General features: G+C 39.2%; 1 protein-coding gene across 1 annotated transcript in view; it reads right to left on the minus strand.

Annotated features, from left to right (window-relative positions):
* Positions 1 to 25,275, minus strand: part of GMDS (GDP-mannose 4,6-dehydratase) — a 429,715-nt gene that overhangs the window by 212,156 nt on the left and 192,284 nt on the right. The window contains exon 7 of the mRNA XM_052780355.1: positions 18,852 to 18,979. Within this exon, the coding sequence (XP_052636315.1) occupies positions 18,852 to 18,979 (128 nt within the window). The remainder of the gene's footprint in view (positions 1 to 18,851; positions 18,980 to 25,275) is intronic.

Genomic DNA, 25,275 nt, shown 5'->3' on the forward strand with positions numbered 1-25,275 from the left:
GGGATCTACTGACTTGCATCAGCTGAATAGCCAGTTCTCTAAGGAAGGAAGGAAAGATTTGTTTCCAAAAGTGCTAAGGACCAATCACCCAGCATCCCTGACAGCCAGGACACACTCCTTGGCTGTTCATCTGGGCCCAGCTTTGGGAGGTTCAAGATTCAGCATTACTTCCCACACTAGAAAGCTGTCGTCTTATCTTCTGTACCACTCGTCTCTCTATTTCATACTTGCAGAAACAAAGAGAACATCACTGGCTGGCTCCCAAAGGGGTCTCAGCCTTCCCAGCAGGAAGGACGGTGACTGGGATGAGAGGGCCCCCTTTACAGGGAGGGCAAAGATGGGGAAAAGGGGGGGGGGGGGGAGGTCTTAGAAGAACGAACAGGGATGGGAGGGACCACCCAGGAGATAAAGAAAACATGGCTTGAGGGGGAAGCTAGGGAAGCTCCTGAGTATGTACAGTAGCTAATTGTCAAATTTTAACCACTTAGCCTTTTAAATCTTTTTTCCTTTCCTTTACACACACACAGAGCAAAGGCATAGTTCACGTTTAGAAGTAACAGCTTGCAAAGGCATTTAAAACTAAAGCAGATTTTTAAATTTAGCACAGCCTTCTCAGTGTTTTCTAATCCTGGCTCAAAGACTGAACTTTGTTAAAATTTGTTACAAACAAAAATGTTAAGAAGTTCCCAGACTTTGATGGGCTTTGCTAAATTTAAACCCATGGTGAAATCTTTATAGGAAATTACAGACTGAAAACGATATAGCCATAAGGAAAGACCACAGTGGAGCTTCTTGTATGTGTTTCTCTTTTGTAAAGCTCTGCAGTATTGGTGTCACAACACCTAGCTCCCTGTGCAAGCAGTAAGTTTCTCTCCTCTGGTGCTCTCTGGTCTAGGCTTTCCCCTGCACAGTAATGCATTCCCAAACGTGACTCTACAGCAGCCCTGGAGAGGAGAGGGCAGCTGGAGCGCTGGGGCCAGGCTGGCTGCCTGAAAGCCACCTATTGTTCCCACAGGCAAGCAGCCCTGCAAGGCACACTGGCTCCCTGTCTCCAGAGGGAACGCTTGCACAGGGCTTCTCTCCACCGCCCAATATTCTGGGGCACAGAAACACTGTAATTTGGTGTTAATTGGGTCAACTCCCTACTTTAATTAAAATGAAACTCCAGACTCTTCCCGTTATACCTCTAGTTACATTTTATTATTGTTTAGCTAAAACAAATGTACGCCGGTGGTGGTTCCTTCCCTTCACTGCACAAGTGCTCAAGAAATCTCCTCTTCTCCCTTCTTGCACACTATCAGGGCTCACTCTACCCATGGGTCCAGGGGCTCCATTTCAATCCAGGCCCAGACACCCAAATCTTGCCTGAGCTGTGCTGTAGGCATACCTTGGCCCCATCCTGTCCCCTGCTGTCCCAGCTCACTCACTGGTTCTTCTGGATGGTCTCCAGCCCCTTCTGTTGCTCTTGACTGGACCCCCTGGATGGACTCTGGATCCGATTCATCACCTCACCTTGGCTGGAACTGACAATAAGACCTTGTTACCCTCATCCAGATCTGCCCATCCAGCTCGGATGTTGCAGGACTGTGCCCTGATTGGGGAGGGTACTGCCTGTGCTGGGGTCACCGTCAATGCACAGCCTGTCCTCCTCATGGTGCAGCTCTGCTCCTGCTGCTCCCTGACACTAACAACCACTGTGATGTGACAGGGACCTTCTCCTCAGCACTCCCTGGCATCAGAGAAGCCACCAGTTAAGAGTCCTGGCATATTTAATCTTTTAGCACCTGTAACTAGTGGCAATAATAGCAGCAAGAGCAGCAAGATCCATGAAGGGTCTGCCATCTAAAACAGGTATGGTGAACACATCAAAGACATGAAGCAACATTCATCTGGGAGCATGGAAGAGATCAGAATTAAAAAGGAACTGCTACTGGAAGAAGTAGGGTATGAGAGGACAGCGTACATGAAGTCTGATGAAGAAAATAGAGAGCGTCTCAAAATCAAGACCTTGCAGGAAACACAAAGAAGCTGCACCAAAAGACCTGAGATATGAGCAGGGAGCTTGAAGGCTAGAATAATGCTGGGGGCTCCTTTATAGACCAGACCATGCACGAGGCAACCTAACATAAGCTGTCCTTTGGTAAGCTGTGGAAGTGTGTGTACACAACCAGCGTTGCAAGTTTCTCTGAGGCACAACGACTGCAGAGGAAAGGTACCAGGATCACTGGGTTTCTCCACACTGTGCAGGAGGATGGGCTGCTGAAGAGCAAAACCTGTTACTTGCTAGCCATCTGACATATGTGTTACAGCCAGGGCTCGTCATGGTTCTGCTTTACCAGGGTGGCACAAACATGCATCTACCACATGCAACAAGGACAAGCCATAGAGGCAGCAGGACTGTGAAGCCTGCTGCTGAACTGCCCTCCAACCCTGGCTTTCATCAGACCTTCTTGGGGCCTTAACAAAGAATTGTTATACTCTTGGCTCACATTTTGCAGAAATAAGACCTTAATCTACCCCTCTTGCCCAGCTCCTTATCTCCCTCTTTTCTGCCTGCTTTGCAAGGTGGCACTCATTTATTGTAGGCAGAGACACTAGAAAGGATGCCACATCTCTAAGAAGATATATCAAGTAAATGAATACACAAGTCTATACATATATATGCATAGGAACATCCCATGACTAGGAATACCCAGAGCATCACAGCTGACTTCTATAGAAGTCGTGACTCACTACACATCTGTCACTACACCAGACTGAAGAGTATAGGGCAGCCCTGTGCTGCTCAGCAGATCTCTCCTGCCATCCCACAACCACTCGTCCAGGTCTATAAAATTTTAACACTGCATCTCATCAGAGCACGTATGCATACTCATTACTTGCACGCAACAAATTCAAAGAAACTGAAACCAATTATGACAATAAATGTTGGGTTAATCTTATTCAGGCAGATTATGTAATTTCAATATAAACAATCAGATACTATTATTTTACCCCCCCCCCCCCAAGAAATTGTATTTCTATGTCTGCAAAAGGGAGTGAGCGTAGCCATATACTGTGTCCCACAACTGAGCTGCAACAGTTTTTCAGTGCCCGTCACTTTTTTAAAAGGGGTCATTCCATGTACACTGTTCAATTAAATTGCCGTATGTCTGGAACTGAAGTTGGAGTTTTACAATGGCCATAAGGCAAGCAGTATGCAATTTAAGTGTATTTTACATATTTATATTCAAATATACTGAATTTAGATACATGCACATTTCCATATCTGTCCCTACCAGAGCCTCAGGAATCTTCAGCTAAACTATTTTAGTCAAGATGACTTTCAGGAATTTAATGTAAAACAGGCACTGAGCAAACTCAGTCACTGAGCATGCCACTTATATATATTTTTTGACCATAAAAAGTGCAAAAGTTCACTCACTGTGTTAGTTTTATCCCACTCCCGATTAATGTTGAACATTTTAACAATTATGTTCTCTGCCGCTGTTAGAAATATACACATGCATGCTTTGTATTTTTTCAGAGGTGCTCTAGCATAGAGCTCGTCTTGTTTTCCGCCAGCACAGATGCTATAAAATCATGCTTAATTCAGTTTACTTCTTTCCTCCCCTCCCCTCCCTTCTTCCCTTTTCCTCAGCCTTATCCTCCTCCATGTTCTTGGGTGGGCAGATTCATGGGGAGACTTGGTTTTTAGTATAGCCACCACCAGGCAGTTTGCTACTCTCCTGAAGCACATCTGGGCTTTATATCAGGCCTTTAATTAATCCTCAGTGAAAGCCAAGCTATGACATTTTGACTGGGCAGGCTCCAGTTTTGGACAGGTCTTGATTTATTACGACTGAGTCTCAACCTACTTTGATTTATTTCGGCTTTGGGGAGGAGGGCAAGCACTGAACAGAAAAAGCACTGTTGGATGCAGAACATGTGATGCACGTAAAGGACCTCCAGAGTACTGTGGCCCAAATGACAAACAGCTCAGACAATTTGCAATAAAAATAAAATAAAAAAAGCCCAAGTGATGAAAAGATTTTGGTGAAAGAAATCACTTAAAGCAACAACAACCACCACTACCAAAAAAAGCAACAACAAATAATAAAAGGCTTAGTGAACTAGGATCAAACTATTTGGCAGAAAGTGCCAACGAAGGAAGCCCATGCCTTATCTCTAAGTAAACAATAAATCCCTGGTCACTCATTAGTCTTAATCATGCCTCTCATCTGCATTCAGCTAAATACAGAGAGCCGGACCAATGCTTTCCTGATGAGTCGCTTTCAAAGAAAAGGATGTTCTGCTATTGTCTGCCAACTCGCCTTGGGTGGATGTCCCTTTGCAGGTCTGCCTCTCTAACCATACCATCCACAGCGTGCGATGTGCCAAGTCTTCTGGACAGTGAGAACAAAGGCAACCAGAGCCAAACTGTTCATCTAAATAAAGCAACAAACGTCACAATAATAGGAGCCACTGAATAACAAATCCAATCTGCTCAAGGTATAAAGCTTTATTGTTTCTATGGATAGGCTTACTCTCTTTCTTAGGCCGTTTTCTTGTTCTAATTCAAATTCTGTTGGACAGATGACTTGGCAAGTTTATTCTGAATACTACTGTGGCTACTTCCAATTCATTCCTCTTGTGTGTACATGCAAAGAAACTCAGTATCTTGAAAATTCTAATGAAAGCAAGTAATTTTGTTTTCTTTTAAGTGTTTTTTGTTAAAAATTCAAATACCCTCATTTCTCACTCCCTTGTACTTCCTTTTCACAAACTGAAATTCAGTTTTTATTGTTGTTTTTTTCCCCCCTCTAACTATGGGAACTAGAGGATTTATGGCTCTATCAAAAGAGAAGAAAGAGTGAAGTTCCAGCAACAGAAAAGCAAAAAAGTTTTACTCTAAACCAACTGGCAGTTTTTATTTGTTGACACCTATCAGGCTCTGGTACCTAGTGAACCTCTAGCAGAAAGGATGTTTTTGTTAAAGTCTTGGCACCTGCTGCTATTAAAATTTCGGTAACACCTCAGATGCTACCTCAACAGTCCCCACACAAAGCCTTGGGAGGACAAATCTTTGAACTCCTGTTATTCGCTGTAACAGAAGACAGAAGGACCAGCAACCCATATAGGCACATGCAGTCTTGCTCCAAGGCATCTGTAAGTGTTATAAAACAGAAGAGGACACAAATCAGATATGAAAATATTACGTGGGTCATCTTTAAAAACATTAAAACCAAATGATCGAAGACATTAATAAAAAGACATCTATGTGTTAATTTTTAAGTTTCAGGGTGAAGTCTGGAAGAAGGGTCTACTGTACTTGGTTGATCAGATGCCTGTGTAAGCTAAGGCCACAGTCTGGCTGTGCACTTTGCCACCAAGCAGGTAAGCAGTAGGATTCAAATGACCATCTAGCTTAAAATGACTTGGCTCTTCTGCTAACTGAGAAGCAACTACATGGGTGTTCTCAGTCTAATCTGTGTCACATTGACTAGTTTTATCATCTGTAAAAAACATGCATTTATTTTAGCAGTTGTAGGCTGGTAGGCCTATTTGTGCTGGTAGGCTACACAGGGAACCTGTGTTTGCTGTCTTGTTCCCTAGCTGGGTGAGCAGGCTGAGCTGGCTCTCTGTGGCCAATACAAAATTACTAATTCTGCAGAAATGCAGAATATTCATATGCCAGTAAATGGGATTCTATGGAGCCACTCTCTTTTAGTTTCAGGAGTAGAACTCAAATTAGTGTTAAGGACAATTGTCAAGCCAAACTGTTCTACTGCACACATCCTTCCCTCATCCCTCTTCACTCTGTAAGAAAACAAATCGTCAACACCTAATGGAAACATTTGCTATTTTCTATGCATGTTTTTGTTTTGTGCCCCACTCAAGCTGGAGAATTGCAGGCTCCTTTCACAGGCAGAATCAAGCACAGTGGCTGCTGGTGGCTCGCTTTGGCCCAAGAGCAGGTGATGAGAACACAGCATTCCCCTATCAACTAGGGTCTTAATCCTCATCTTGTATTGCCCCCAGGTCCCCCCATAGGAGCATGCAGCATATCACCATCAGCTGTGCTCCTCCTGAGTATCAATTTTCTTTTCTCTGCCAGACAGTTCTCCTTCTAGCTGCTGCAGAGCTGGTTCTGGGTGGGATTCCAGATGCTAGCTTTCATCCTAAGCCCGAACACCACCATTTTATTCTTGTTTACAGGCAGTTTTATTTTGTAGCTTTTATCTGCCTTCATGAAATATAAAAGTTTGTGTGATTTTTCCTTCCAAGTGTAATAACACTGTAAGCTCCAGTAGTACTTTCTAATACCAACACAGCCAGAATTTGCAGTGACAAGTTAGTAGGCTGTTTCAGTGAAAGAAACTTTATATGAACCAGCATCCCAGTGAAACCCCATATCTAGGCAAAAAGGATCACTTTAAGATACTACTGATAAAACTATCAGCTTAGTTAGAAGTCAACTGTTTTACAAGCAACTCCAGAACATAAACAACTATTCAGATAGTGTTTTCAGAATTTGGATTATTATTTTTTTTCCCCTAACTTGAAATATTTATGACACATTGTATTTAAATGATCAGACTGCTACAAATCAGTGCAACTAAATGCCTATCATTAGCATGCAATTTCATTACACAATTTGTTTACAAACCTCATATGAATAAATTAAACCAAGGGAACTGAGGCTTGTTTTAATTTACCGCATAGTGTATTTTAAAGGTAAACGTCAAAAGTGCATGCTTCTGCTATTATTTAACACGATTTTCTGTAATCACTCCAAAATGAATGTGGTAACAATGATGATTCATTTACTTTCGTTTTGGGTGGACTTTTTACTCAAACTTGTTCTTTTGCCAGCTACACTTTTACACACGTGCCTGTTGGTTTTACACTGCCCTTCTTTAGATGTGACCTTATGAAAATCAGCAACAAAAAACCTTCTTTGAGGAAAGTCTAATTTACTTAATTACAAGGAGTGGGCAGTTGTGCACCAACTTCATCATTCTGTCATACTTGAGGCTGAAAACTGGCACAGAGTGGGCCAGGTGAAAACTCTTTATTACACTTCCTGTTTATATTGGTAACACGTTAAATGGAATTTTAATGTCTCCTGAGGTCACTTTTAGAGCCAAATTGTGGCTGTCCCTATCACAGGTGTACTGAGTAACTCTGTGCAGGCACAGAGCCTCTTTCTCTTCTGCCAGCCTCCACCTCCCAATGCATAAATGTTAAGACGCAATGGATGAAGTCAAGTCCCACCGAAGTCAATAATTGTATTATTAGAACAAGATTTCACTCCAAACCAATTCCTGCAGTTGGTTTGCAGCATGCTCAGTCCTCAGGCTTGCCAGGAGGGCAGGGAGGGAACGCACAGCCCTACAGCCCTCTTGGGGCTTGCGCACTTCACGCATGTGCTCTCACCCTTTATTGCTATCTGGATCAAATAGAGTATTTTCTAAAATGTTTCTTTAGCACCCTTTTGTAAGACTCCATTAAAATGCTGTACATTATATGAAGTGTTACATTAAGTGTGCTCAGACCATAAGAACTTGCACAAACCTCGAACCAACACCAGTTCTAAATTGTTACTCGCCTGCTTTTGAACTACTTTAAAAAGAAAAAAAAGATTCTCCTAGAAATGAGGCATCAGATAGTAGTTAGCCTAGAAAAGCTCCTTGGAAGGCAAGCTCCTTTGTGCTCCACCTTGGCATTCCTGGAAAGCAGAGCACAGCCGGGCCCCGCTCCACAGCAGGCTCCTCCTTGCAAACCAGTATCATTTCTGCTAACAGTACTACCGATGCAGAAAGCCGCATTCCAGCAGTGCATGCCACGGGAGTCACTGGAAAAGGTTTATGAGGTATTATGGGCTGAAATAAAACATCAAATAAACGTATACATGGAACATGCACAAATAGGAGCAGGGGTGATTCCCCGGCTGCAGCCTGAATACGGCACTTAAAATACAACCTTCTCTCAGCATGGGGGCTTGAGAGCAACGCTGCCAGCAGCCAGGAGATTATGGTGGTAAAGAGGCACAGTGCCCAGCAGCAGCCAAATGCCTCCTGGGCTTTCCCTTGTCGGGAGACAGATCTATCGTGTTTTGGTCTGTCATGTAGCCTACAGACCATCCTAACTCATGCCTCCTGACACCTTTCCCATAACCCGAGATCTGCCTGTAATCTGGGAGATGAACAGTTTTAAACCGGCAGTATTTTTAATATATATCCACCTCAGATATCAGTAATAATACTGGCAATAAAATGAAAAGGATATACTTAATATATTTTTCCATTGTCAATTATTTCCCCTTTAAAATGAATATGATATATTAAAAAAACCTGATGCTTGTTGAATTTAAAACACCTCAGAGGAAGAGAGAAATTCCCACCAGATATGGAAAAGTAGGGTTTGTCTGGAAATAAATGCAGCATAATAAATTAATGGTGAGGGGGAAAACATCCCTGTATTGCATAAGGAAAAATTACTGCATTAGCAACACAAAGCATTACTTTTTCTTGTAAAATAAGGCACAGTGCAGCAAGATTGTATGATTTGTACCAACTTTTCATTATGTCAAAAGCAACATGTGTGCCTGGTATTATAGCATTAGGGTTGCCTTGATAAACTGTAACTGTGTAGGGTAACATCTCACTTGACAGAGGTTAAGGCAGAAGTAGGAGTTAATGCTCTACTAATGCAATTTACTGCTCCTTAAAGAAATCTGTAAAGTGCATTTGGAAGAAAGAAAATCTCTTTCAACATTAAAAAAAAAATCAAACCCATTTGCAGATCAAGAAATAACAACGCACAATTTGCACTGGAAATATCAGCTTCTAAGAAGTACAAAGCTTGTTATTAAGAGTAAAGTTAGAGAGTAAACATATTTTGATAATGGTGCCTGTTCTTGTAATAGAAAAACAACATGAATGTAAGTAACATCGGTGCAATAAGAAGTCAGCTCAACACCCAGCACTCCTATGGACCCAGCAGTTCAGGCAACAGCTCACAGCAGGGGCTCCTAGCTGGAGGTCACGTTTTTTTGAGGTTTCGGATTCTTGAGTTTGCCCCGATTTTCTAATGCTATTGAACTGGAGAGACTAGGCTAGGCAAAACGTGCCTAGACTGCATTCAACTCTAGAAAACAACCCTAATAATTTGTCCTTGCAGATAGACAATATTTTATATGAATAGTTAGGGATCCCCTAATTTTGCTTCCTCAAATCCAATGCCAGAGATCCTTTAATCCCACTGCACAACAGAAAATGTAGAAAGCAGATACATTGGCCTACTCACTTAAGAAACACCACCAAAATCCTTATTTCGCTAGAAGCAATGAAATGGACACCAAGGTTGTGAGCACCAGGAGTTGCCCTGTGCATCAGCAGGGCATGCGGAGAAGGACAGCTGCTGGGCTCCCCTGCACCAGTCAGCCTCGACCTGCACGGAGGAGGAAGCATTGGGAGGGTTTGAGGGAACTGCCAGCTGTTTTGCACAGCCCTCATGTAAGCTGCAGGCATGGGACAATGTCAGGGATCCACTGTTTACTTCATTCTCCACTTCCGTGGCTGCAGGCAAATCCAGCTCAGCCACACAGCTGAGCTGACTGGGGACAGGGGATAAGAAAACACCAGCGTCACTCACCTACCCTGCAAATAACACTCCTCATACTCCTGAGGAAACAAACAATTGCTCTTGCTGCAGAAATCGCATGGATTTTGAGAGGAAGAGAGAGAGGAGTCAAGCACATGACAGCAATAAGCTTTCTTCACATACTTAACCTGGTAACCAAGTCAACCGTCCCCAGGGGAACCTTAATGTCGGCCAAAGAAGGCCAACTGGAAAGTTCAGCTGCTCTATCTTTGGACCATTAATGTTGGTTGTTAGGTCAAGGCTTCATCCAAAAACACCTACAGCTAAAATTCAAGTATTTCTGCTAAAACTAAAAGTGGCATATTAAGTGCACCCTGTGGGTTTGGGGAATGTTTCCCACTCAAACTAACAAAAAAATTGTATTTTTTTTCTGTACCCAGATCAGGAAAGAACAGTCACTCTGCTGATAACCAGTCGTCTTAATAATGCACAGAATATTAACAGCTAGAGTACAATAAAAGTGAGCCCTGACATTTTAATTTATCCTCTGAAATATTTCTTCTTTCACTGGAATGACTTGAAATTGTTGGAGGGCTAAAAACTTTGGTTCTGGGAATGCACTGCCCATGATGTTTTACTGGCTTCATTTCAAATGAAAACAATTACTGTATAGTGAGGATGTTACCACACAGACATAACAACACCATTAACTATTTTTGACTTCCAGTGTAAATTGAACCATTATGGGGTTTTAAAAATGTCCTCATTAAATTTTAATGATCTGTTTTAAGGGATTTTTTTCCCTTATTAAAATTAAAACCAACTATGCTCTACAGCTTTCTCAGAATGTGGTGCATTAATCTAAGATTCAAATAAATCTGTAAATCATAGATTAGTTAATAAAGAGAAACTATCTGGGTTATTACAGGTGGGGCTGGTAGCAGTACCTGTTATTAATGTTGCCTAACATTTACCAATAAAAGATGCTGCTTCCTGTTCTTTAAAATGTTGCCAAATACCATCTGACTGAATAAAAAAAAATCTGAGTTCAAAGGTAGACACACCTGGTTGTTTTGTGGTTCTCTCCCCCTCCCCCCATGATAGGAAAAAGAGCAAAGAAAAGACGGAAAAATGTCAATTGAAGTGATTCAACTGATTAAAGAATACTTTTCATTTGTATTAACTCCCCCATAAACCTCAATAATTTTTTTTCCATGAACTCAGGGTTGCCTTGTTGTACAGTAAGTACTTGAAATTTTGCACGCTGAGGGCTAGAGAATGTTTATGAGAACATTTCCATCAAATTTGCCCTGAACTTGCCCAATTCATAAACTTTGTGTGGACTAAAATGGAAAAAAAAATTTAAAAAAAATGACAGTTTACATACACTCAAGAGGGACTTGCGAGACCTTTGCTGTTAAATTTTGTGAAGACTCACTTTATGGTGAACACGCTCCACCCCGTGACGGGGCAGTGGTTTCCCTCCAGGCACAGCTGCAGCCTCAAGCAGGCTGGCTGGTGTACTCACTCCCTGGGTCCAGGCAATCCCGTCTCCCCCGTGAGATTCATCTCTTTCCCACAGTCTCATCTGCAGTTGCCCGAAGTTAAAACCACCACAAGACTGACTGGAAGGTGGAACAGACCTTTTTTAAAAAAGTCTGGTTTGCTTTCACCCTTCTGTTATATTGCCACCTGCTAATGAGTAAACATTGTTCTGCAGCATGCACTGACGGAGATTGCGATGGTATATATACTGCATTATATAGTCTCCCTGCTGGTATCCATATGTTTACTTCTGATCCTATCACAAGTATAAGCATAGCTCCTAAACATGGACCCTGTCATAATTTTACTTGTTTTCCACACATTGCCAGACAGAGCAGAAAACTAAAATAACGGGAACACAGCATGCTTTTAAAGTTACTTCTAGAAAGTGCCCTAATTTGGTATTCTACAAGAAGAACACGCTACAAAAGCAGAATTTGCCAAGAGGACTCTTGTAGTTGTGTTATTTGAAGAGAAACTGCATTCAAGCTACAATGGCACAATAAGTCAGTCTCAGAAATATGACAACAATACATAATTTATCAATCCGGAAACCTTATACTCGAAAGAAGCTTTAGTCTAACCTTTCCATCACTCCAATTGAATTGTAAGACCACCGCTGTAACAAGACGACTTAGAAAACCACCGGGGTGGCCTTGATAATAATATACATATCATTGTTGAGGCACAGGAAACTAAACCAGATGGTTTTGCTGAGGAAAGCACTTTTTTGGCTTTGTAAAGCCTAAAAACACTAATAGGTCAAACACAAAAGTGGTGAAAAAGAAAGCTAAAGGAAAATTTATGTAAATAAGAAAAAAAATCTTTTTACAATTATATTCCCCTCACGTAAAAAATGGCTGCAGGAAAATAAAAAGGGGGAAATGGTGCTGTAGTTCTGAAATAGATCAGGATAGTTTTCTGAAAGGAAAAGGTCTAACAGCAACACTTACAGTAGGTACTGCTGCTGGAAATCAATACCATATGATGTGCATTAGACAGAACACCTACATATTGTAATTAAAACCCTTTCCTTTCCTCATTTTTATGTTTTAAATATGGAGACCATTCATGTCTACTGTAATAAACTACTTTCTTTCTTGTTCAATCTCTTATTAGCAATCATATCAAACTTAAAGAGAAAATAGCACACACATGCACCTCTTAGAATACATGAAATTGAAAATAATTTCCACAAAATCATCCATATTTGAATTTTCTCACTTATGCTGCAGTTATTTAGAAGCACATTATTTACAGACTTCAGCATTTTAAAAACAATGAAAGACTTCATTTTGTTTTGTTTTTCTTTAATGCAGACATCATCTACGTGAGTAAAATTAAGATGATAGTGTGTTATTCTGCTGGGAATTGCAACTATTTCTAATAGTCAAGAAGCCTAATCTAAACTACATGCTCTGAAAGAAACACATTATAAGCTCTTCTATTGTGCAGCCTTATTTACCAAAATGTAAGCTTTTATTTAGCATTAAAAAGGAAAACTTTTACTATCACAGTTGTTCTAAAACATGTTCTCTATTCATAACGGAAGGTTTGCCCATATTTTCAAAATCTGAAAGAAGTAGTTTGAGAATTATGCCTACATTTTGCTGGCATCAAATCATGCTCTAACTGAAAGAAAACATCATTATTTAAATATCAACTTTTTTTCTGCTTGCATGGGACAATGGAGAAGAAATGTACACTGAGGAGAGCTTCACTATATGCTTATCATTTGTGACAGTTCATTTTGGTACTGCTCAGAAATAGTCTTGCAGAAAACGTTCAAAGTCTGACGCCCAAGTTCTTAACTAAAATCAGAGAGTTAAAAGAGTAGTTTCTGAAGCCAGAAGTCAAGTGTTACCACAGCTGCCTTACTGAGCCCAGGGAGCCTGATGGAGCCTATCTGGACAGCAATAAAGAAAAAGAAATGACAATGCAGTCTCACGAGATCCTATTTTGACTCTGCATGAGAGAGATGCTGGGGAGACATCTGTTTTGTGGCCAGTGATGCCATCTACCACCTCATATCAAGACTTGAACTCTTTTGTAGGGTTGGAACATTTCAACTGAGGTGCAACATGTGCAAATAATTTAGTAAAACAATGGCATCATGAACTGACCCTGGCAATCCACTTATCTAAGTCTTTTCCCTATAGACTCAACCAGAGGGAAGACAATCTTCTTTACTTCTTCTTGTACCTGCTGTGCCAGCACTCTCATTGTGTCATGGAGAAGTGGCTTTATTGCAAACGCCCTTGCCCTTGGGTCAGTGCTGGGTGAACTTCACAAAGCGATTTGGCATCTTTCATTTAAGACCAGTTATCTGTGGTGTGGCCGCTTACATTGGCTGTACTATATCCTGAGAATTGGACCATTATTTGCATGGATGATTGAACATACTATCATAGTCAAATGTGACTTCCTTTATCCTGAACACAACATACCTCCACATGTCCAAAGTATTTACATGAGGAAATCAAAGAATAATCTGCCATTGGCATACTTCCTTCGGGAAGATGTTGCTTTTTCAAAAAGCATTTCAGCATGAGGCTTAATTCTACATCTTATAAAAAGGACAACAGATTTTTAAAGTATTAGAAAGGAAGTAAGGTGGAATAGTCATTGTCTCTGATACACATGCTTCTAGAAAAGATATTGCTTCAGCAAGCACCTGTCAAGAGTTTTATGAATGTTCAGTAGTTGTTCCACAGGAGCACAGTCTATCAAACTTTTCTCCTAAAGGTTCATACAAGCCCTGCTGCTCTCACAATTACTTCACCTCGATGGCAGCAATAAGATAATCAGTTCAGTGGATCATCACATCAATCAGAGCAGATTGGATATAATTTTAAGATCAGTTTGGCTTAATAGAGCCATTAATTATCCCAGCTCAAGCAAGCTGATGGAAAGAAAAAGTTCTCATTTGGAAATACACAAAACACACTTGAGTACCTGGATGCCTCAAAAATCTTTACCCTCATACTCGAAGAAGTCCAGTATTGAGGGTTTAAAATTATTACCTAACTTTTATTAGAAGTGATTAACTTTGAGCATAAAAACTAAGCAGTAAAAAGGGAAAAACATTTTTCACTTCAGTCCATAACAAAAGGTTAATCCTAATTTAAAAGCAGGTCTTTTAAGTTCATGAGCCAATCTCATACCTATGTGAGGTATTGATAGTTACACAGACAGATATAACTGACTTTCGTTTTATAACCAGGATTCCTCAACAAATCAAAACTCTCACAAGCAAGTATTCTGCGGGGCTGATGAAAGGATGAGTCAGAAAAAACTCAAAGCCTCATCAGACTAAGGTAAAACGTATCTCAAAAGACAACACATCCTTAATGCTACAAGAAAACAACAAAACAGAACTAGAAATGCCTTGGCCAACAGTCTTGCTGGCTGAATCCTTTTCTTATGCACAAGAGTAAAGTAAAATTATAAATAATTCTGTCTGGCAAGAGTTTTTATATTTAAATGCACACACAAATGTATAAGAAGGGATTTCCCACAACAGAAATGGTAGCAGCTGTCTCCAAGAGTCAGTCTCTACCTATTAGAAGGGTGAATAGAAGAATCATGAATAAAAGACCAGGTGATGCTGACTGGAGATTTAAATGCAGAAGGCATCACTGTAGATTAGATTTTACTATCTCAATTTCAACATGCACCAAATGGTTTAAGACAATAAAAATGTGCATTTTCTTGTGTATTTTAATCACAAAGTAAAGTACGAATCAGCACCAGTTCCAATTAAAGAAAAAAAAAGTAAGATGGAAAGTCTCTCTTTAAACAGTTTCTTATGTGCTTGGTCCTTATGCTCACTATATTACTTATTTATAAACTGTTCATTTTGCTTTGGGGTTTTTTTTTTACATTATTTAAATATAATGGAAGCTAATTGCCATACATTTAGAATATCAAATGGTCCCTGATTTCACCATGAATTTGGGCACATGCATAATTTTAAGCATTTGACTAGACCTGTAATTAATTGAATTGGAGCCAATTATGACCCAATTATGAGTCCTCCGTAATTATTGCTTCAGATACTGGTGGATTTCTATTGAAGACAAAAGAAAATCTTTCTGATCTCTACAAATACTTAAAGACTATTAGAACTGTTACCTCCGACTTGTTTTTTTTACTTTTGTAAGATATACATTGACAGGCTTTTCCACAGCATTCATCAGTGCAGTATTTCTACTCTCTGCAGAACACTAAGGTGTGAGCACTGCAATTGCAGAAGGCAACCTGAGCATCAGCAGGTGATAAAGAAGAAATTGAAGGAAAGGAAGAAAAAGCTTCAGCTGTTAAACTCTAATATGAACTTGCTCTTTTTCGCAGAGCCTCTTTCCAACATGACTATGTTCTATTTGTTGGCTTTCCCTTTACATCCTTACAAATAAATGTGTCTAGTACAACCTGAACAACAACATTTTAAGGTTTCAGTTGCAGATATAACTTCACAACTTCATTTACAGTATTTAGCATGTAGGAAATTAAAAAACACAACCAACTAGTGATGGATTGATGGACACTTTTTTAATGGTCCAAGTTAAATGTTTCTGAGAATCTATATTTATTTGAAGTAAGACTCTTGGGTGAGTGTCTGAGGGAATTTGTATGATGCCTTGTGTTTTATAAATGGCATAGAAATGAGTCAGACTGTTAAGTCGTGCTATTGTACCAATATTTGAAAATGCCTAGCAGATGGTTTACTAGAACTTTCTACAACAAATAAAAGGTATAAGTTAACCTCACAAAACAAATTAGCACACAGAATATTCATATATCAACAGCGCTGATATATTGTTCTTTCTCTTCCAACTCAGTGTCATTGATTGTCATCTCCAATACCATCCCATGAGACTTGTGCTGGATCACAGTATAGTAAAAACAGAGAAAGGGGGAGTAAGAGGCAGCAGCAATTTCTGCAAAAATGTTAAGAGTTACTAATATAATTTTAGGATAAAACTAATACTCCCCCCCCCCCCCCAAATTTTCAATGGCTACTTCTATTTTGTTCTCTTCAAACACTGAATGGAAACCTTTCTTTCTAGTGAGTGAGACTTCCCATTTTTCATTCACAAGCACAATGCTGCTGTACCTGATTTTCAGTTCCTGCAGGTGGCAGTTCAGGCCCCAACTCAAAAACCTAATCAAACACACATTCCAACTCTTCTCCCCTGACATGAACCTATGTTTAAGCATCAAACTTCTGAATCATCTGCTACAAAACCTGACCTCAACCCAAAGCTAGCACCGAGCATGCTGGCAGCCCATCCCCTGGTGGGCATCTACATGCTTCAGTGCAGGCATGCGCTTCCATGCTTTACAGTATACAGAAGCGTTTGCCCAAAATCACAGTGGCAGTCAGATGAACGCATGTGATCAAAGCTCAAGAGTCCTGACTTCTGCTTCTGCTTTGTAACTGCCAGACGTTCTCCACTCCAATTCATACAGGATACGATCTCTCCACAAAGTTGATGGGAGTTTGGTCATCAACTTTCATGAGATCAGGAATTGACCCATAATGTTTTATAAAACAACAAAAAGGACCGTATTTATGGTTTTATTATTATCCCTAACAAGGAAATAAGGAGAAAGAAAACACAGTACATGGTCTAGTCTATATGCACATGTGTTACTTGTATTAATATTGATGGGATTTAAAAGTACATATGGAGAGGATAAGATATATCCCTATGTGTTCAGCCATATACTTAAGGAAGCTCCCCAAATGCTTGTAAATACGATCATGCTTTCTAACATACTATGTATTTATTTGAACAACGTTAAATCTCTAAACCCTACTTTCCAGTCCATTAAAGCCTCAAATAATTGTTTACTTCCAGTTTAAAGTTACTCTCTTTTTTAGCCATTAGAATACTGCCTGTAACCACATTTCCACAATATTCAGGGAATTAGAGAATTGATAATAACTCTCCCACTATCCGAAGGGATACCTCTCCGGGAAGAGAAATACTCAAGATGAAATATATTTTAGTGAGGAATTCTTTCCAGAAGATTTTGGGACAGGCCCAAAATGTGTAGCTGAAAGGTCTGGAATGCTACTTACACAACAAACATGTGTTCGTGCTGTAGACCTCGGACAACTGTATTCCTTCTGGAGGCCAAAGGCCTTGAAAGCTAGTCATTCTTCTGGATAGACTTGTTCTCATTTCCTTCTTTTTTTTTTTTTTTTCCTTTTGAACACAGGACAAGGGTCTGACCCACTAGGCACAAGAGGGTTATTCTGGATTTCCCTTGTGGAAGAAGACATCAGAATTCATCCCATGATTTATGATCTGGTGCAAGTCATTTTGGAATAAAATAGCCAAAGTATTTATGGAATATCCAATGCCTGTCAGCAAATTATGCTCATTATGTTCATGCAACTGATCATTTTATTTGGCTTATCTTTTACTTCCTTTCAGTTGAGACTTGGTAACTGACTTTATGAACACTCTTGACGATAGTTTTATCCATTAAAAAGATGATTGGGATGGTTTACTGGATTAACTTCTTCAACTACTGTTGTACCCACAAATATAAAACAATACTCATGGAGGCATAGTCATGACATTCATAGTGCCCTTACCACCTTACATGTAAATGCAATGCAAAACTAAAAGCCAACTTTACTTATATCTGGCTGCCAAAAATCACCTTCTTTGCTTGCCTGATGTAACCCTTTGGATGCCAAGGCAATATGGCTGTTTACTTTTTTTAATAACATCCAGAACAAAAGTTTATATTGTGGTATTACGATTTTGTTTTCTTGCTGTTTCTTTTTGACTGTAAACAAGATTTGAGAGCTCAGCTTTTATTTTACCTTTTAAATCCCAGTTTACAATAAAAATCCCAAATCAGACTTCTTCCTACTGAAATACTTCTTACTTTGTGATATAGAAAAACAAAACAAACAGTCATCATCTTTTTAAACTACATCAATGAATGGTGAAGCCAAATCCGGTTTCCCAGCAAGGAATTATTAAAAGACAGAAATAGTCCAATGACCACAGGAAATCTTTAAGCACCAAAATGGGGACAAAAGTCTCCTGGGGAAAAGACAATATTTCCTACATGGTCATTCATGTCTCCTTGTAATACAATACAGGGGTATTGTTTGTTTGTCTGCTTAAGTAGATGCACAGAATAAAATTAGAAACAAATCCTGACTATGAAAACATTTCAAACACTAGATGCAGGCACATGCGTTGCAATACGTGCCATCACAACTATGTTGTGATGCTTCTTTCTAATGTATAACCAGCTAGACCTTTGATCATTAATACATACATCATTCTTGCCTCATTGTAATAAAGGCCACCAACCTCCAGCAGGATGTTTGGCTTCAGGTCATACTGCATCTTGCTGCAATCTTAATATTGGTCATAAAATTTGTCAAAACAATAGGAGAAATACTCTAGAATAGATCCACTTTATAGTCAGCCCCCTCCCCCAAGGAATTTTGTCAAGGAATGTAAACTCAAAGATTTATTTTTATGCTCTGGTCATGCCTGGGGTAGACTGCTGTGTTGCTAAATTCCCTACTCTGAAATCAAGAGCAAGACAAAGTTAACAGGCCTCAATATGCAAAAACATCTTGAGATAGCCCTCCATGGACTATGGCCTGAAGTTACAGAAATAAGCATTATCCCCATCATGAAGACAATTCAGAAAAAGGCACGTGGCCCACCACTTACCTCAACATAGTCCCTGGCATGGCCCCAGTCTCTCTTAGCATCCAGATTGCCCAGGCTGAAACAATCCAGCTGTCCGAGGTGAATCTTTGCTACTGATCGGCTAATTTTTCGAGTAACAAAGTTAGCCCCTGGAATAGAAATAAAAGGTAGTATCAGCACAGAGTCACAGTGGCAGATAACTGGCCACAAGAAACACCTTGTATAGCTCCACGCATGGTGCTTTCAGTCTTCATTCACTCCCCTCACACCAACTAGACCCATGCCATCTTTTATCATTTGAGTAGGCTAAGAAGCTTCCAGTGCAAGTGTCACATTAGCTGCACTTTCACAGCAAAGATCTTTCTTTGTGGGACTTCTTAAGCATTCCTAATTTGCTGCCTCAGTATTCAGTCCAGGCATAAAGCCAAAGAAAATCATTTGGAATGTCAGTTCTTAAACACAAAATGCAAAAGGTTACATAAAGAAGAGAGACATCTTAGACCACCCTCAAGTTTTTTGTTGCCATTTCTTTTTTCTTTTTTCTTTTTTTTTTTAAGGAATGCATATATCTAAATAAATTAGTTCATCAATAAAAAAAAAAAAAGGACTATCCAAATACTATATATTCTCCAAAGGACTGTTCTGGTTAAATGCATTCTACTTTTCTAATTATTTGGGATTCTTTGTCCCCCAGGTTCAGTGAGATCATGAAATTGTGATTTCAACTTTATCTGTTGAAGGCTGTACAGTATTTTATCATATTTCCATATTTTGGTCACTGTATTGCTTTGGAAAATTTGTGTACCCATTTCTGCTCCCTGTAGAGTTGCTTTAAATAATATTTGTTTCTAGTTATTTTCATATCTTGATTTTTAGATTATGACAGCTGTGTTTCTAAAATGTGGTTAATAGTCTCCTCAAAAGCAGAGGGATTTGAATTTAGACCATGAGTTCAGGCTAAACAAGCCCAATGGCATTTGCACACTAATGGGCCAAAAAATTAAAATTACATGCCTTTTTAATAGCAAAAAAAAAAATAAAAAAAAAAAAGATTGAGTGGTGACAGATGATACCTCATCCTGATGGAAAGCAGGAAAGTTGGTGAAAATTACTGCACTTGTAAAATGCTCTTAGCAAATTTCAAAAGTCCTAAGTAGTGCAGATTGTACATTCAATGCATATGCATAGGTTTTTTCATTATGGAACTCTGCTCTTAAGATATGCATCTCAATATTTTCTGTTTCCTGTCAAACAAATGATAGGCTGCTGCAAAATTATTAAATAACGTTGAAGTCATTTTTCAGACTACTAATTTTTCCTGTAAAGTCAAGAGCACTACAGTACCTTTTTGTGTCAGTTGACTCTGCTAAAAGTAAAAAAAAAAGCACACCTATAAGAACCATGTGGAATGAAGCATTTAAATAATTCAGACCTTACCACAGGAATAAGATAGAATTTTAATTTTTTGTCAACTGCTGAACTAATTGGAACTCCAGTTATTAGCCATTTAGAGTATATCATTAGTTTATGCTTGTTTTTTAAAGGATGAAAATCATGTAATTTCCATGTACCCTGAAAAAGTGTTCATGTATAAAGGAAGCTTACAATATAGTGTGACTTGCAAAATTTCAGAAATAAAATATACTGGAGAGCTTTTTATAGCAATGTTCCTCAAAAATTGGACAAATGAGTCAACTGCAGGATGAAAGCCCAAGCTCTTCTTCCAGACTGCACCCTGCATACTCACCAGGAGAAATACGATTATCCCAAAGATAAACCAGTGCAAACCACAGGACCGACACAGTGACTCTGCTATTGCCATTTCTGAAAGCAAAGTACTGTGGTTCCCCTGTTCCTGGCTGGACGGGCTTGCAGCGGGAGTGGAGTTCTGGCTTAACAGAAACCAGTGAGAGAGTCTCTTTGGCTTAGTCAGACTGGCACTTCTCCAAAGACTGTTTCCATTTTTTACATTATCAAAGTGCTTTGAGATCTTCACACAGATTATTACTAAATAATTAAAAAGTAGACTCAAATTATCACACAAACTTATTAGGATTTGCTCTGAAACTTCCTAACCTTCTGCACTGAAATAGTTTCAGTTAGCATTATTATTCAGTAAATAACAGTTGAGGGAGAAGCATTTTTTTCTAGGATAAAGTATACGGCTTTATGTTCCAGACTCCAACTGAGTAATAAGCAAAAGTGGCCGCTTTCAACGCTACATTCCCATTTGCAGTAAAAGCAGTGAGAGTTCTACTCATCATCTACATTAAAGCAAGTTTTACTGTCAACTTGCATGACTAATAAATGTCAGCTTTCATTTTGGAGCAACCACTTCCTCAGCACACACACAAAAAAGTGTATTAGGTTGTGTGTGTGTGAGATAGGACTTATGCTATCAACTTAACTTGAAATATATGAAAGATACCGCACAAGAAAAAGCAGATTCATCTAGCACAACACAGCAAATACTAGTAACTGCTGTCTTCTTGCAGAGTCACTGATATCTGGAGAGAAATGATCTTCAAAGATCTCCAAGCAAAAGTCAGAATATACCTCAAAAGGCTGAAATGAAGAATTAAAGAGCACCACAGTGAAAAACTAAAACCTTTATTTTCCAGAAATATTCCAGTAAGGGTTCAACAAAATAATACCAACCCTCTTCCTGGAAGTCCCTCAGCATTAAAGTTGCGGAAGAAAACTATGCTACTGTTCATTCTGAGAAATGCGAGTAGAATTTTTTTTCATGCAACCAAGGACTGAACGGCACATTTCAGAAGCATTTAAATGATATGGTTCATAAACAATGTTTAAATACTGATTCTCTTCAAACAGTATCTTAAAATATCCCATTACAGTATATGTTTGATCCCATGCCATTAAATGCACATCATAACAAGAATTTAAGCTGATGCCCACTGGAGTCATACAAAATAGTTAAGGCTATGTCAGCATTTCCATTATAAAGCCCTGTCCTAGGGGTTTGCAATCAGGCTATAAAATCTTGCTTTGGCCTGAAACTTGGCAGACGTAATGTCTCTTTCCTCAGGAATGATTCTATCTAAAAGGTCTATGCGGAGTGCTACAGATATCTTTATATAACTGAATACAAAGTACCTTTTGAGACACAGAAGTGGTTAGCTTCCTTCTTCCTCAGGAGGTATTGAGGACTTGCTGATGTTGAACCTACAAGAGCATTTTCCTCTATAGAATGGCCAGTTAGTGCCAACAAGAGTGTCAAAAGAGCTGCTGGTGTGTTAACCACTTTACCCTTTATGTTGATTTTCATCGGATCAGGATGTTGCAGCAGCTAAAATGCCACCAGCTATCACAGCTGAATAAGGCCTACTTTATTATGCTACTAACCTTACTAATTCATATGGAAACATGTTGGTGGTCGCAACACAAACTAGCTTACATTGGTGGGGAAGAGAGATGTCCAAGTCCCACATTTGTCTCCTGGCTTTGTACTACTTCCTCAGTTCAGAGAGATTTTGTAAAACACACCTCACTCTCACACCTAGTACGAATGAACGTGGAGTGATCAAAACTCTATTAAATGGATGATGTATTTTGACTTATCTAAACACTTTCAAAATGTGTGAGGGTAGCACTGTTCTGGGAGCTCACTATCCTACAGTAACCAAGAGAAGAGTCATTCTTGCTCCCTCAGTAGGGCCAAGCATGCTGGGCTAACTGCCTTGCATAGTTATCTACGCAGCAAATACATCCAAACCACGATGGGCCACAGTATGCTCTGGTTTGTGTCGCTACTGACAACACTGGAATTGCTGTACTGGAACAGCAGAGATCTGTCCAGACGTTGCAAAGGATGCTTTGGTGTGTCCGCACATTTCAGCAGTTACAAACAGCCTTGGTTGAGCAGTGTCTGACAAGTTTTTACATTTTAAAAGAGGCCTTAAACATGAATTTTCATTATATTAACAGCTCTTTCAGGAACCCTGGGCATTAGCTTAGATTTGTTTTCAAAACCCAAGCCCTCCCTCTGAGATCATTAGCATTCCAATAGGAACCATAAGGTCTGATTTACAAACCCGATTTATCCTAGATACTATTTTAAGCAAGGATTCCTCATCAAGCAGACCTGATCTGTAAAACATATAACTTGTCAGCAAGCCACTATAGGAACAATACTACAATAAAAAGAAATAGCAGAGGTATAATGCAATAGCTTCTGCTCTCCAGCCCAGGCCTGTCGCCTGCCGCACTGCCTGGCTCAGGGTGGAAAACAGGTCGCACAGCTCATCCCTCCGAGAAGGACGCTGCCTACATCTGGCAAAGATACAGTTTTGAAAGATGGACACACCTCTCGTTAACATGTATTTAAAACTACTTTTTAGGAAGCACGCTCTCAATGCACCTACAGTTCCAAAGCTGGAAGCTCCGAGAAAAAAAATCTGGGTCTCTGCATTAGTACCCCGTTCCTTTTATCAGCACTGGGGTTTCACCTTTTGTGTATCATCAGGAAACTGGCTGTTTGAAGCAGGTGTTTTTCTCTGGAATCTGTGATTTATAAAGGCAGCCAAATGGATGAAGCACAGCTTTAAGAGCCATTGTTACAATAACTATTTCTCTTCAAGAACCCTCATTTTCCAAGCTCTCGATGCTACATACAAAACTCAACAGGTGACAAAATTGCAGTCTTAGGAAGACTGCTATCCCTGTTTAACACTAGTTGTTTCATCCATAAGAAAATCCATCATTAATCCTAGTAATATCACAGAATAACAGTCAATCTGATAGCACTTAATAGCAATACTTATCTATCAGCTGAGATGCAGTCCAAGCAGTCTATCAAGCTGCCATAACATCTTTTTTTTCATTTTGCATAAAATATGATAAAAAGGTTTCTGTCTCTAAAGATGCTGGCACAAGAAAAAGGGTGTTTTTTTTTTTCCTCCAAGTTTCTACAGTTCTGGCATAGATTCTAGTGGAAGCCTAACATGTTCAAACACATTATGTACCCAGTGCTTCTACCAACCCAAAGGAACATATTTCTTTTAACATATAAAAGTTGTAAATGATACATTTAATGAGATCATTAAAATGTTTTGATTGCCTGAAAATCCACATTGCTCATAATTTCCAATCTGCGAGAAGCTTTTCCACTTTTGTAACAAGCTAAAATTAAAAAACAAAGCAACATCCAGTTTTTCTAAGGGAAGAAGTCCGGAGTTTCCTTTAGCTTATACTGATGAAAATCAATAACAATTATTCTGAAGTCAATAGAGTTATGTCAATGTAAACCAGATGAAAAATCAAGTTACAGATCTTTAAATTAACCTTCCATATTTTGGATTTGAATGGAATTTTCAACCGTACCCTGATCAAAACAACTGATACAGTACTGCATTTTGGTAAAACTAGTATAGCAGCTACTTAGCGTATATTAAACACACATGCATTTTACTTGTGAATCCACTCTCAATTTAAAATAACAAATTATTCTTCTCACAACAACAATTATACAAAGCGGAAACATCACTGTTTGGAAACAAAGCAAAAATCACTGTTAAAAGTTATTTTTTTCCTTCCCAGCTCTTCATAATATCCTGCAAATTTTACACAGCAAGTACAGCTACATTTGGATGAGCTTGCCAGAAAGTCCACAATCAGATTTTTGTAAAATGAAATATATATGAAATAAGGGTCATATGATTCATAAGCAACTCATTGTAAAGTCATGCACTGCATGGGAAACATCTTCCTGACCTGAGCAATAAATCATTTTATTTCCTGAAACATGAGATATAGTGCTTTAATCCTTACATTTTAATCCTGTATAGCCTAGCTGGAAATATTTTGCTTCATCATAATATTTCCAATCTCTTTCTCTATCCTTTAAAATTGTAATAGTACCTTACGATAGTGGGTTTCTCAGATTTTTCATACATTTGCAATGTTTTTCAAATATTTTTCGGTTTACATGTCCCCAGCTATTTTCCAATGGACATGTGAGATCTCTAAACAGGACAGATAAAGCTACTGATAATAGGCTTGTTTCTAAAAGTTATTCTTCATCAACCCCCTGGGAAATAATCACATAACAATAAAATCCACAGATCACAGATTGAAAGCAATGGTCCAATAACATGAGGATAAAAATTATCAAGTGATCCTCATTTGGTATTACTTTAAAATGTGTGATTTCAATAAAATGAAGTGGTACTAATTCCTTTAAATATTGCTAACAAAGACATTAATTAGCACATCAATTGAATTATTTCCTTTTCTAATACACTGACACACATTTTGAACTTTCCAATGCCAAAAGTAAAATGTGCTAAGTCTGCTTGGCCCCATTTTCCATTTGCACCACCACACTTTTCAATGGAATTCCTTGGGTAATGGAAAATATACTACCACCTGTATTTTAAAAATGAGGAGACTGAGGCAGAAAGGTAAAGGCGTGCAGAGGTAGGGT

The sequence above is a fragment of the Harpia harpyja genome, chromosome 1, assembly GCF_026419915.1.
Source record: "Harpia harpyja isolate bHarHar1 chromosome 1, bHarHar1 primary haplotype, whole genome shotgun sequence".
Classification (NCBI taxonomy): domain Eukaryota; kingdom Metazoa; phylum Chordata; class Aves; order Accipitriformes; family Accipitridae; genus Harpia; species Harpia harpyja.